The sequence below is a fragment of the Semicossyphus pulcher genome, unplaced genomic scaffold, assembly GCF_022749685.1.
Source record: "Semicossyphus pulcher isolate SPU_LCO1_2020_fin unplaced genomic scaffold, fSemPul1.0.p SCAF_5, whole genome shotgun sequence".
NCBI classification, from domain to species: Eukaryota; Metazoa; Chordata; class Actinopteri; order Labriformes; family Labridae; genus Semicossyphus; species Semicossyphus pulcher.
Genome location: NW_027211726.1, coordinates 9,279,309 through 9,291,798, shown reverse-complemented (window position 1 = coordinate 9,291,798; position 12,490 = coordinate 9,279,309). Strand labels below are relative to the sequence as shown.

General features: G+C 41.3%; 1 protein-coding gene across 1 annotated transcript in view; it reads left to right on the top strand.

Annotated features, from left to right (window-relative positions):
- Positions 1-12,490, top strand: part of angpt1 (angiopoietin 1) — a 63,190-nt gene that overhangs the window by 38,680 nt on the left and 12,020 nt on the right. Inside the window, exon 7 of the mRNA XM_069681148.1 lies at positions 1,671-1,837. Within this exon, the coding sequence (XP_069537249.1) occupies positions 1,671-1,837 (167 nt within the window). The remainder of the gene's footprint in view (positions 1-1,670; positions 1,838-12,490) is intronic.

The following is a 12,490-nucleotide window of genomic DNA, read 5'->3' as shown; positions in this document are numbered from 1 at the left end:
GGTAACAACATAAATAGTTAGCTTGAGCTAGGTAGTTAGCTCAAAGTACAAATTGATAAACAGTTGAAATTGTTAGCTTGAGTTAAGATAGTTAGCTCAAAGTACAAATTGATAAACAGTTGAAGTTGTTAGCTTGAGCTAAGTAGTTAGCTGAGAGTAATTGGAAATGGTTCAATGAATTAAACTAATTAGCTCAGAGTAATGGATAAACAGTTGAATTAGTTGGATTAAAGTATAAAAAATAGCCATCTAGCAAACAGTTGAAATAATTGGCTAAAGGTAACAGCATAAATAGTTAGCTAAACGTTTTTGATAAACTGTTGAAATAGTTAGCTTGTAGTAGAATGGTTGAAACCACCAGTTCTGCCACGTCAAGGTATATGATTGCAACCTTGACCAAAACTGACAATTCAATCAATTATAAATAAATTACTAGGATTAGCTTTTTTACAATTCATTTTGCGGCGGCTTGAGTTGTGATGAAGGATGCTGATTAGTTCATCTGATATGGCTGTGACGGTTTAGACAGAACCACTTTTGTAGTTTATCTTTGTATGTGCAACAGTTTGTTATGTACCACTTCAGGTTTACTATTACTTTATTTTATCAGACAAAGTGGTTTAAGCAAGTGTAACTGAAAAGCAAACCAAGTGGTCCTTCCAGAAATATGACTAACAATCTCCTCATCTCTTCTGAGCTTAGATGTAGATCAGGTTTGCGTGTGAAGCATCGCGAAGAACCGGAACTATACAAAGAAAACCCGTCAACAGAGTTCGACTCCAAGCTTTTTTAATCCAGCCGCAGTGCATGAGATAAACTGCGGTCACAGTAGGAGGCAGTGGACTAAGCTGAAAGTTAGTCAGAGGGGAACATCTCATCGGGAGAGAGATCGATTGTAGGGAAAGAGAGAAATAAGGAGAGAAAGCGGTAAAGGGGCCACAGTCACTTTCTCTTCCACCCACTCAGCAGGACATGCCTCAGGCCCGAGGAATGCCCCATATTTACTTTCCCTCCTTCCCATTTCTCATCACCACACACGCTCAGCCCAAACACAGACTTCTCCCTAGCCCCCTCCTCCCCCGTCTTCCCCGATGTTTAATGGACCGATGCAGACTATCCTGTCAGAGCTGTAATGTCATCCCGCTTTGTGATATTACCCTCTCCAGTCCGCTGCTCTTGCCGCTGTCAGAAGCACTTTGCCTGTGACCGGGAGCCACTCTGATCAAATGCAAACTTTTGCAGTTGTTTGAAGGAGTGTCCGTGCGTGCAGTGCTTATTTTGGAAAAGAAGTCTTTAAGTAATAATGAGTTTAACATGTGGGATTTCTGAGGTTTAAGGTGTGTGACTCTTTCAGCTGGTACCAATTGAAGCACTTTTATAGATAGGTAAGTTTATCCGTGTGGAGGATCAAGCCACACAAATGCTTTAAAAAGTGTTTATTTATTATCGGGAACTGTGTGTCCTGATCTTTTTTCTGATAGACAAAAAATAAATCAATAAATAAATTAGAAAATTCTTTCCAGTTCATTCCACAATCCTCTAGTGTTGAGATTTTATCATTCTATGAAAAAAGAGAAGATAGCCATGAATAATCTGCAGTTTATTAATACCAACAATGATTTTCAGGGCTGTTTCCACACTGTTTATTGTGTTGTCTCTCTTCCTCGCAGGGTTTTGGGAGCGTGTCTGCAGAGCACTGGCTGGGGAACGAGTATGTTTACCAGCTGACCAGCCAGAGGCATTACGCCCTCCGTGTCGTGCTGACAGATTGGGACGGACACCAGGCCTTCTCACTGTATGACCGCTTCCAGATTGGCAGTGAGAAACAAAACTACAGGTACGAATGCTCATTTTGGTACAAAAGAGGGGGATAATTGTTTTTTCAGGCCAAGGAACATACTGACAGCTTTTCATATTGGCAGGAGTGCATCTGCTTTTGCAGAATACAATGGAAAAGTTTAATTACATTAGCATATCTCCAAGGCAAGGCTGCTTTAGTATAAAACATTTCAAACACAGAGGCAATTCAAAGTGCTTTACGGAGACATTCAAAACAATGAGTAACAAAAAAACTGGATAAAATCATTTACGTGGCAATATTCTGTCACCTACTGTCGTCAGAGGCTACCCGATAAATTAGCCACTCAAGCCTCAATCAACAAGAATTACACTAACCCTGTTGAAAAATACAACATTCCCATCACGCTAATACACTAATAAGCTTCTTTATTAATCACCGTGCCCAATTCCGCTTGCTAACATTTTCATTGTGCCCTGATAAACAAGATACCATTTACTCTTCACTCCAGCTCTAACACATTGCTTCACATTGCCAATAGTAAGCTGTAGTATTTTACACATTATCAAAACAGCATGTGCAGTGAAAGCAGCAGAAGATTCAGGCCATGTCTACACGTACACGGGTATTATTGAAAACAGAGTTTTTGCCTCCTCCGTTTCCAGGGGCGGATCCAGACTTTTATGAACGGGGTGGCCCAGCTGGGGCACTGACTTCCACACACACACACACACACACACACACACACAGACGCGAATGAATAACATTTAATTAAACCTTTCTTCGAAGCTTAATTCTTTAAGGATGAAGGAAGATGTATGACCAGAGTAACAATTTAAAGCACTAAAGGAAACGTGCCACATTGAAATACAAAGAAAGCTACACAGCCCACATAGTTGATTTTTTTTTTCTTTTTAGATTATTTTTGTGGCATTTTGCCTTTTTTTATATAGGAAAGCTGAAGAGAGACAGGAAATGTGGGGAGTAGAGAGTGGGGGAAGACATGCACCAAATGGATCGGCAAACCGGGAGTCGAACCTACGATCGGTGCGTCGAGGACTGTAGCCTCTAGACATTGGGGGCCCGCTCTACCAACTAAGCTATACTAGCGCCCCCAAATATTTGATTTTAACAGAAGTCCTGCCTCTGACCAGGCAAATAGCTAATCATAGTTTAGGATTTTGGGGTGGCCAATCACCTCTGGATACACCCATGTTCGTTTCCCCCCAAAAAAAACATCCACGCAAGCACGGTTATAAAAAATCCCCGTCCAAATGAAAATGCAAAAAACACAACAGAAACGCTGTCCTGAGAATGCCACACCAACAGGCGGAAATATAACCCAGTCATGCAAAGAAGAAGAAGAATCCCAGCCACACGTCTCCATGGAAACAGAGTTTATAAAAGTCTTTACCCTGGTTGGAGTTTTAAAAAAGATCTGTTTTCAGTGACCTAAAACACCGTTTGTGTGTGGACGAAAGGCCAAAACGCAGAGACAAAGCTACGTTTTGAAAAAATACCTGTGTTCGTGTAGACATGGCCTCAGTCCTCAGTCTGCGGAGGACGGGATGTTTCCAGACCAAGTATCAAGTTTGGGTCACGTTTTGGCAGCTGTCAGAGCGCACGAGACAATCACTGAAGTTACATGCGTGAAACAGAAGAAAATTGAGATGAATATAAATATGCTTCAGGTTGTGGTGACATGCGTTTTACACATTATATTACATGAACTGTTAAGCAGCCTTTGTGGAAAGCTGTATCGATTACAGTAGAAGCACATTTGTTCCATCAGACGTGCTGGAGATGTAGGGAACGAGGCTGAAATACCTTTTGTCTCTCTCTCATCCTTATTGTTAAACATCAGAACATTCTGTAACTGTCTCTGAAGCATATTGATGGGAAGGAAGGAGGAAAGAGAGTGCGTAAGGAAATAAATCTTCTATCGAAAGACAAAATGTTTAAAAGAGTGAGTCACAAACACGACCGTGACTGAGAACCTTCCAGACGCATCAATCCTGTCTATCTGGTCTATCTGCAAGTCTGTGGCGAGGTTTGGCTCATTACAAATTCCTTCCAAACCGAACGCATCGCTTGTCATCGTCTCCTCTCTGCCTTGATCGACACTTTGTCCTTGTGTCTTGCGGGGGCGAAGGTTTCTATTTTCTTTTTTGAGGGGGTTAATGATAACAGGCTTCAAACTATGGCAGATGCTTGGCCCTCTCAGATGTGGAAACTACTGCAAATTCCACAGACTTCCAAGCAATCGCTGGCTTCAGAGGAGAAGGTCTGACATCTCCAATTCCGCAGTTTTCACTTGATGACTGGTTCTTTCTGATAAGGGGTCCCTGCAGTTGCGAAACGTCTTGTGTTTAGCTTTGAATGACGAAATAAGGAAGGAGAATCTGAGGCTTAAAAGCATTTATCTCAACCTTTCCATTCCTTACACCAAAGTCCAGAGGAGAAACACAAGTGTCAAGTGTTCCCCTGCAGCGGGGGGGCATTAGGCTTGTTGCCATATCTCATTTTCAGAATTGTCTTGCGATGACAGAGGTTTCACTTTACAGGTTTTTAAGTCTTGGGGCGCTTTGTACCTGGAGTGGGCTTTTGTGGTTTCCTCAGAGGACTTGAGAAATGGATTTCAATCAAGCGGGATCAAGCTGGATTTTGTTGAAGACAGATTGAACCTCCTTCTCTGGTTACCTTTCCTCTTTACTTCTGGCTCTGGTTTTAATGCAAAGGCACTGACTCTTTTGGCCACAAACTCTCTTTCACACATGCACTTATAATCGCTTTTATATCATCTCCATCTCACATATTTCGACCATCCCACGCCTGACTTTTTGTTCTTCTGAATTAGAGAAACAATAACAGTTTTTGTCCCGCTGAGGCAGACAAAAGGGCATCCCCGACCACTCCAGCCTGCGTCTGATGCATGCTCGTACCGTTTCAGCCTCCAGTCGAAGCACTGATCTCTATAAATAGATTTGTTCTTGAAAAATAGTTGTGGTATGATAATCACACGCTGCTCCTCTGACTCACGAGCCAGAACAAACCAGATGGCCGGGCCTCGAACAAACCGACACTGCCACGTTCTCTGCTGTTTCTGCTTTGGCACCTCCCGGCTTTTAAATGTCAAACAATCTGAGATAAGTTCTGCAAATCGCACATATTGCACTGCAAACACAAGAGATACGGCTTGTCTTTGAGTTGGTTTTGGATTGTTTTTTGTGGTTTCCTGCATTTCAGCCTGCGTCAGAGTGAGTCAAACATTTTTAAAGACCTCATATGGTATAGTCGATGTTCTCTCACACACACGCTGTAAAACAACAAGGCCTCAAACAGAAAAGAACCGCTTGGACACCGGGTCGAATGAGTCCAATAATGCACACGGCTCGCCATTTATCATAAACAACACTGAGCATTACAAGCCAGAAAATGTTTGTCCTGCTGCCAGGTTCTCGGTTTCATATACACCGTGAAGCGGAAATTACTCAACTTGCAGAGAGGGAGGGAGGTGTGCAATTATTCCTGTGTGAAATATAGAGTCCTAATCCTGCAGAAATGAAATCCTGCAGACAGAATAAAGTCATATTTATTACCAGCACTCCAAGAGTTTGGACCTACCATTCATCTTCAGTCATTTGGTCGTCCAAGTCTTGTTGGCTTCGTCCGACATAATAACGCTGTTGTATCAGAACATTCATCAGACGATTAAATCGTTAAACTTATATTTTGAAAGTAAGGTGACATGTCGGTACTCAGGTTACATTTGGTTGATGTTTTAACAAAAAATATTAGAATGGAAACATTTTGAGGCTATAGCTGTGCGGTGGTGTCTGACAGTGTAAAAAAGAAGAATAAGAAGAATAATGTAAATTGTAATGCACCTTTATTTCTGTTTTTACGGTATGTGAAACATTATTATCAATGGATGGAATTACTGTGGATCCATTTGGGGCAAAACTCTATTCTTGATAACTGAAGTCAATGTGGTAATGTTTGGGTTTTGGACAGTTGGTCAAAACAGCCATTTGCCAGTTGAATGTCTCAGCTTGGGCTTTGTAAAATAGTGATGGCATTTTTTAATACATCCATCCATCTATTATCTATCGCTTATCATGTTCAGGGTTGCAGGAGGGCTGGAGCCAATCCCAGCTGTCATTGGGCGGTAAACCCTGAACTGATCGCCAGTCAATCAGAGTCACAAACGCGCCGGAGACAGGGTTAGTAAACAGTGAAGATGTTACGCTGGTTAGGTCTTCATTGTATCTATTACTCATTCAGTCTGTGTGTCAAACTCGGCGCCGACAAATTTGGAATGATGTTCGAGCGCTGCTCAGACAGGGACGGCAGAATTTGTAGCTGAGATGACAAGGAGTCACGCCTTCGTCGGAGTTGATGGCGATTGACCTCTTTTGTTGTTTTGGTAGTTGGATGTGTTGACTTATCACAGAGGAACCCCGGGATGATTCTTTCAAATCAAACTAAAAGCTAAATAATTACATGATCACTGAAATTCAATATGGCAAACATTTTAACTCTCTTATACCCCTTATACCACACCAAAATTAGCATCCTGTCGGTCTCTTTTCTTCTGCGTCACCGTCTGACGTCACAAATGCGCCTGAGACAGGGTTAGTAAACAGTGAAGATGTTACGGTGCTTAGCTCTTTATTGTATCTATTACTCATTCAGTCTGTTTATCAAACTTGGCGCCGACAAATTTGGAATGATGTTCGAGCGCTGCTCAGACAGGGACGGCAGAATTTGTAGCGTGTCGACCCAAGTTTTGTGTTCGGAGCCGAGGCGATAATTACCCGGGTTTACTGCAGAGTCATTTGACCCGGGTCTGAATGCCGATTGTAAACTTTCCCATTTAGCAAAAAAAAGTCGGGTGTTTGCAGGTTTTTTGAGAGTGTGTAGAACCATACCTCTGTCATGCACGGTATCTACCATGCATTGGTCTTGAACTTACAGTGAAAAACTCCTAGAAAGAGCACCGAAGCAGATCAGACGGCCTGCAGCAATGCAATGCAGCCAAATAAACAGTGAAATCTACACTGGCTGCATCTGCACAGTGTAAGCCGACATCACAAATGTTGTTTTAGTGTAGAATCTTGTGGACAACACTTTGAGGGATAAATGTGGATTGACCAGAGCTGCAAAACTCCCTCTGAGCCACAACCTCATAATGTTGTGAAATGTGCTTTTTTTTTTTTCTTCATTGTGAGTGAGGTCACCATAATTGCAGAGGTTACTGTCTTTGTAAACAGCAGAAAAAGTCCCCTATCATCAGAGCTAATTTGCTTGCTGGGATTCAGAAAGAAAAATAATAGAATCAAATATAATTGGTTGACCTGCACATATTATTGTAATGATAGCCATCAGATCAACACATTCAGTTAATCACCATCATTTATCAAAGTTTCTTTGCTCTGACAATGGGCGTTTTACCACACATCACTATGAACAAAGTAAAAATATAACTGTTGAGTACAGAAAGCAAAATAGTAAGGAGACACAAAAAAGCTAAGAGGTTGATTAGCTGAAATACAGATGGAATGAAGAGAGTGAAATAATGCTGAGTCAGGGTAAATCATGCTTCAGAAAGAAGAAAATTGCATGATGTACATAACTCAATTATGTAACAAGAACAAACAGAGCCACAAACTAAAATGGATCGACAATGGGGGCTCGGGTAAACAGTGTTAGGCAGATAAACAGTCATGATTGAGTATGCTCTTGAGGTTTGTATTAGTATATCAACTTATACTGTGGCTGCCTTTGTTCAATTTTAGTGAGTATAGTGAAAGAGAGGACAACAAGGCATTCCACTAAGGCAGAGTTGTAACTTTTCATTGGCTTATTGGACAGACTTATGGTTAGTCTAAGGTATTAAACAGTATCGTCTGCATATTGTCGTATTTTACATTCATGGAGGAAAAAGAAACTGTTTAATAAAACATCACAGGCAGGTTGTTAATGGCCAGGATGCTTCAAGTAGGAGGCATTTAAAGTAACTGAATGTTGGCAAGCCTCCAGGGGGTTACTTACTGTGACTGGACGAGAACCCCTGTCCTCCACCCCTCTTAAGAGCAATAGAATAAATGTGTGTAATCATTTTTTAATGGCAGACTGGGGCATAGAGGGGGGGAAAACTAAAGTGGCATTTAGTGAAATTACGCTCCTTAATAATGTTCCTGGTTGTTGAGTTGAAGTAGCTTTGAAATATAACATTAGTATTATTGCAGTCCTGGGATTATAAAACCTAAGAGGTTTCTTTGTCTCATGAGAGAGAAATAAAACAAAAGGTGAAAGAGACATTGTAAGTTAAAATTTCAATATACACAAGATTATTTGAAGCCGGCAGATATTCTGGACTTAATTCACAATGAAATATTAAAGCCATGGCCAAGTAGACGGTGATTAATACATTTTATTTATTTTAATTATTCTCTGTAATGCGGGATGCCATGTCCAATTAATTTTGCAACCAATGGAATCTAACGTTCATCTAATATCATATTTACCATTGATTTTCAATATTTTTTTTACATTTAAGATAGTATACAATCTGAGTTTTAATCTGAAGTGATCATCTCGAAGATCACTATCTATCGCTGAATGAGGTAACACAATGGTGATTGAGCCGATGGCCCAATGATAAAAGTCTTTGTATTATAAAGTATTATTATGGACTGGGTCTCTGGTCCGACTTTCACAGAAAAAAATCACAAGCGGCGCCCAGTTAGTGACACGTTTTCCATCACCCAGCAGTGGTTGGTCTGCCAGAGAGGGTAGGCGGAGTTAAACGGCTGCTTCTCCGGTCTCTGCAAGTGTTGCGAGTAAACAGTAATCTACTATGGCTGAACAAACAAAGAAAAGATGGATGACTACAGATACAACTTCAAAAATAAGTGAAAATCCAAAGAAAAATAAACAAATTGGACGCTCAGATGAAGGCAAACAGTTTAAAAAGGAAAGCGACCGTCAGGGAGGAAAATCAAGAGTTACAACCGGAGCCAACCGTGGACGTCACACATGCGACACTGTCTGGATATCTGGGAAGTGTGCTCCCGCAATTACCTACGTGCAACGACTTCAGATAAAAGAAACGTGGGTCACTGAATGTCTGAGTATGTTTAATCCACTTTAAAATGCTAGCGTTCAAAAGAAGATGTATTCTAAAGTAAATAATCTAAACACCAAAGAGAAACACTATTTCCAAAGTTTTCTGTAGCACAGCTGTTAAATCTCTGCACAAAAAACAATATGAACCTTACAGGAAAAATGTTTTCATATTTTCATAGCTTCAAACTGGAAGCAAAATACTTACATGTTTATTTTTGAACGAGCCATTACATCTTTGTTCAATATTCATCCTTGTTCGCACAGCCAAGCTCTTAAACCCAGTGATTTCTCTTTATGCTAATGGCCCGAGGTTCCCCAGGGAAAGCTCTTGTTTGAATGTTTTTCATGTGAGGATTTTGGAAAGTAAGATTGGGCCTTTTAAAAACATTGTGACCTTCTCTTTCCAAGAATTACACTGGGATAATCGTAGATATCTCGAGTTATGTCTTGAGCCCCGGCCCTGGAAGCGTCGTGTTCCACAGTTTCAAATGATACGGAGATGAAACATCAGAGCTGCAGATCTCAACACTTATGTTGGACAGAAAAACAGGATCAGCAGAAGGATTTGTTGGAAATCTGTTGCATATTCAAACTTTATCCGTAATCAAAGTTGAGTTGTGTTATGGGATGTTTCTTTCTGACAGTGTCAAATTGATTTTTTCGGCTATCCATGGCCACTTCCACGTTAAGTGCTTAACATCCCAAAGGTTTGACTTAAATCAAGATAAGTTACTGATCACGCAAACGTATCTGAACACCAGGTCCAACAACTATCTTTTTCCAGAGCTTTTAACCTTATTACACGGTGCTGATCTGTGAATGGAGTTTACTCCATTGAAGATCCATTTGTGGACTAATAGGGGTTTTCAACAGCTACATCCATGGCAATCTCGGATCCCATCAGCTATAGTCTGACAACGATACAGCCTCCGGGGACAACGGTGGTGTAGCCAGCAGTTAGCGATAAACAACTTCCAGTCAAGACTTCCTTTTTCTTTTGATTGACTTTAATTAACGGGTCTGACCTTTGCTGAAGTTTCAACATCTTTGCCAGGTCTGTCCTCAAGAGGAGAAGAAAACTACTTTTAAAGGCTTGTTTGTTGAACAGAGGTCGGATCATTTCTGATGCATTCGAGGAAGTCGGGAAATCTGAAAGGTGAACAGCTTTCATGACACAGCGCCAAGGGAATTTATCTCAAGTTAAATTTTAGATCTAGAAGGGATTGTTAGCATGCAGATGTCTGTTTATAGAGATTAATAAGAATCATCGTCAGATAGCCGCTGATTGGAGCCGGGAATCTGATCAGTGATTGGTCAATATTAGAAATGTAGAATCTGTAGGCATGGACGTGGATTTTAAAAGAAAATAGAATAGAGATTGTATCCACGGCAACTTCAGAACATCATCTGCTAATGAAGTCCTGCAATATGATTGAAGACTTGGGAAAACGGCCAAATCCGAAACTAAAAACAATGTACAGATTAACATTTGAACATTGCAATAAGAGCTGTTGCTCTTTTTCTGCTAGTAAATTGACTTCTTAATGTACATGAGGCATACAGGAGACGGCTGTGCTGTTGGAAACCTTATTCCCATGCCAGAAACTTTACTGCAGAGAGCATTAAGAATATATTATGTGCACTATAGCTAACCTATATGTATCTGCACATAATGTTCACATCAGTGTACTCGTGTCTCTATGGAGCTATATGACACCCGGTGGCAAGAGAGCAGCCAAGCAGGTCTCAGCCAGCCAGACACCTCTGCAGACCTTCAGTAGGAAGCGAACCACCGGTCAGGGTGATTAACCTCTGCAATGGGCCAATCAGACGGCGGTTCAGGAGGCTAATGACTGCCAGGTGTGACACAGCACGTGCTGGACCCTCTGCTGGTTCGGTTGTCGCCCCTTCGTGTATGAAGATGAAAGAAAACAAGCAGCCGACGCTTTGGTGTGTCAGTCACAAGATGAAAAGTGACAGATTTTTTAAAAAGCGCTTCAACCACTTTCAGCTGAAGCTCAAGGAGCATTTTGCGAACATAATTGTGATCGTTCACAACATTTCAGTATTTCATTTCCACTGTATTCAGCAAAGAATCACTTGAACTTTGTACAGGATAACATACATTCCTTTAGACACTTTGTTTCAGGGCTTTTCCCCCCAAACCTCTCCGGGGAAGTTCTTTCATAAAGTTATTGTATGACAGCAATATCCTCCGTTCGGAGGAACGTAGTGTGATGTGAAATGGGAAGTGTCGGTTAAAAGACTGCAAACAGGCGACATTATTACTAGATCCAGGGCCCAACGCCGGTCCCAGCGTGCTAATCCAACACTTCTCTCCTCTGTGTGGGGACGAAGGGACACATCACCTCTGTCTTTTAATTAACCACATTTCTGCATACATGAAGGCAGATTTATGCCTGCTTGGCTTTTTAACATGCTTTAATAGCATGATTTGGCAGGCCCAACAAGATTGAACCTTTTTAATTCATTTTTCTAAGACCATGATACGTAAGTAAATATGTGCTTTAACATTAACAAACGTCCTCTTTGACATTGTGAGCAAGGTGTAAGTCTGATGCCTCATCTGACCCTGCTACAACTCGTTTCTCACGTCCACAGTTTGCAGCTGTAATCCTCCAGAGCTCATTCTAACTGAAACCGAAGCCGCATCAAACCTTTAAGGCGTCCATCCATAAATTCTCACTTACCTTTGATGGTGTTTGCTCAGGCAAATACTTTGACTTTTATTCAGCCAAGTTTTGATCTTTCTCCATTCAAGGTATTTGTGTCCTTCCCGTCAGTCAGTACGGCTGTGCGGTGCTAAACGCGTTGGATGATTACCTTTGAAAGACTCAACAGCAGAAACATTGTCCAAGCTATTTACCATCAAATGAACTGTGTGAATCAGTGTATGTCTTTTTTGCCTTGAACACAGTTTCTTTAAAAATATGCGTTTGCTGAATTTGGACTTTTCCTCTCCCGCTGTGAAACCACAACCTCTCTGGCTTATTTGACACCACCATGAATAAATGGAAATGCGCTCTCGCTGCCTTGACTTTCTAAATAGCTTGAAACATCAAAAACAAGGCCGCATCCCTGGTGGATATTAGAAGAATTAGATGGAAGGACACCAACCTCCCTCCCCTGAGGTGTCATCGAGTCCAATGATTCCTCTCACAGCTCAATGTTTTGATTACAAATGAGCCTTGACCGATCGCATGACTAAGTCACTCTAACGGGAACAATCAGATTAGCATACATTACCGGTTAAATCCCCGATCTGGCTGATGAGCAGATGTCTGTCCCCTGATGCATTTCATTAACATCCATTACTAGACGCCATCTTTCTGTCAATCTGTCTGTTTTTTTCCCAGCCTCTAATTCTTTGAAAACAGGCCTCTCTTACTTTGGTCTGTCTTTGGATTACCGCACTTATTATTTGAGTGCATAATGGATCCTAACAGGGAAAAGTGCATGTCGCTTGAGTTTGGAATTACACTGGTAAATAAACACAGACGCAGGCTACTTTGGACAATTCGTCAGCGCAGCAGAGAAGCT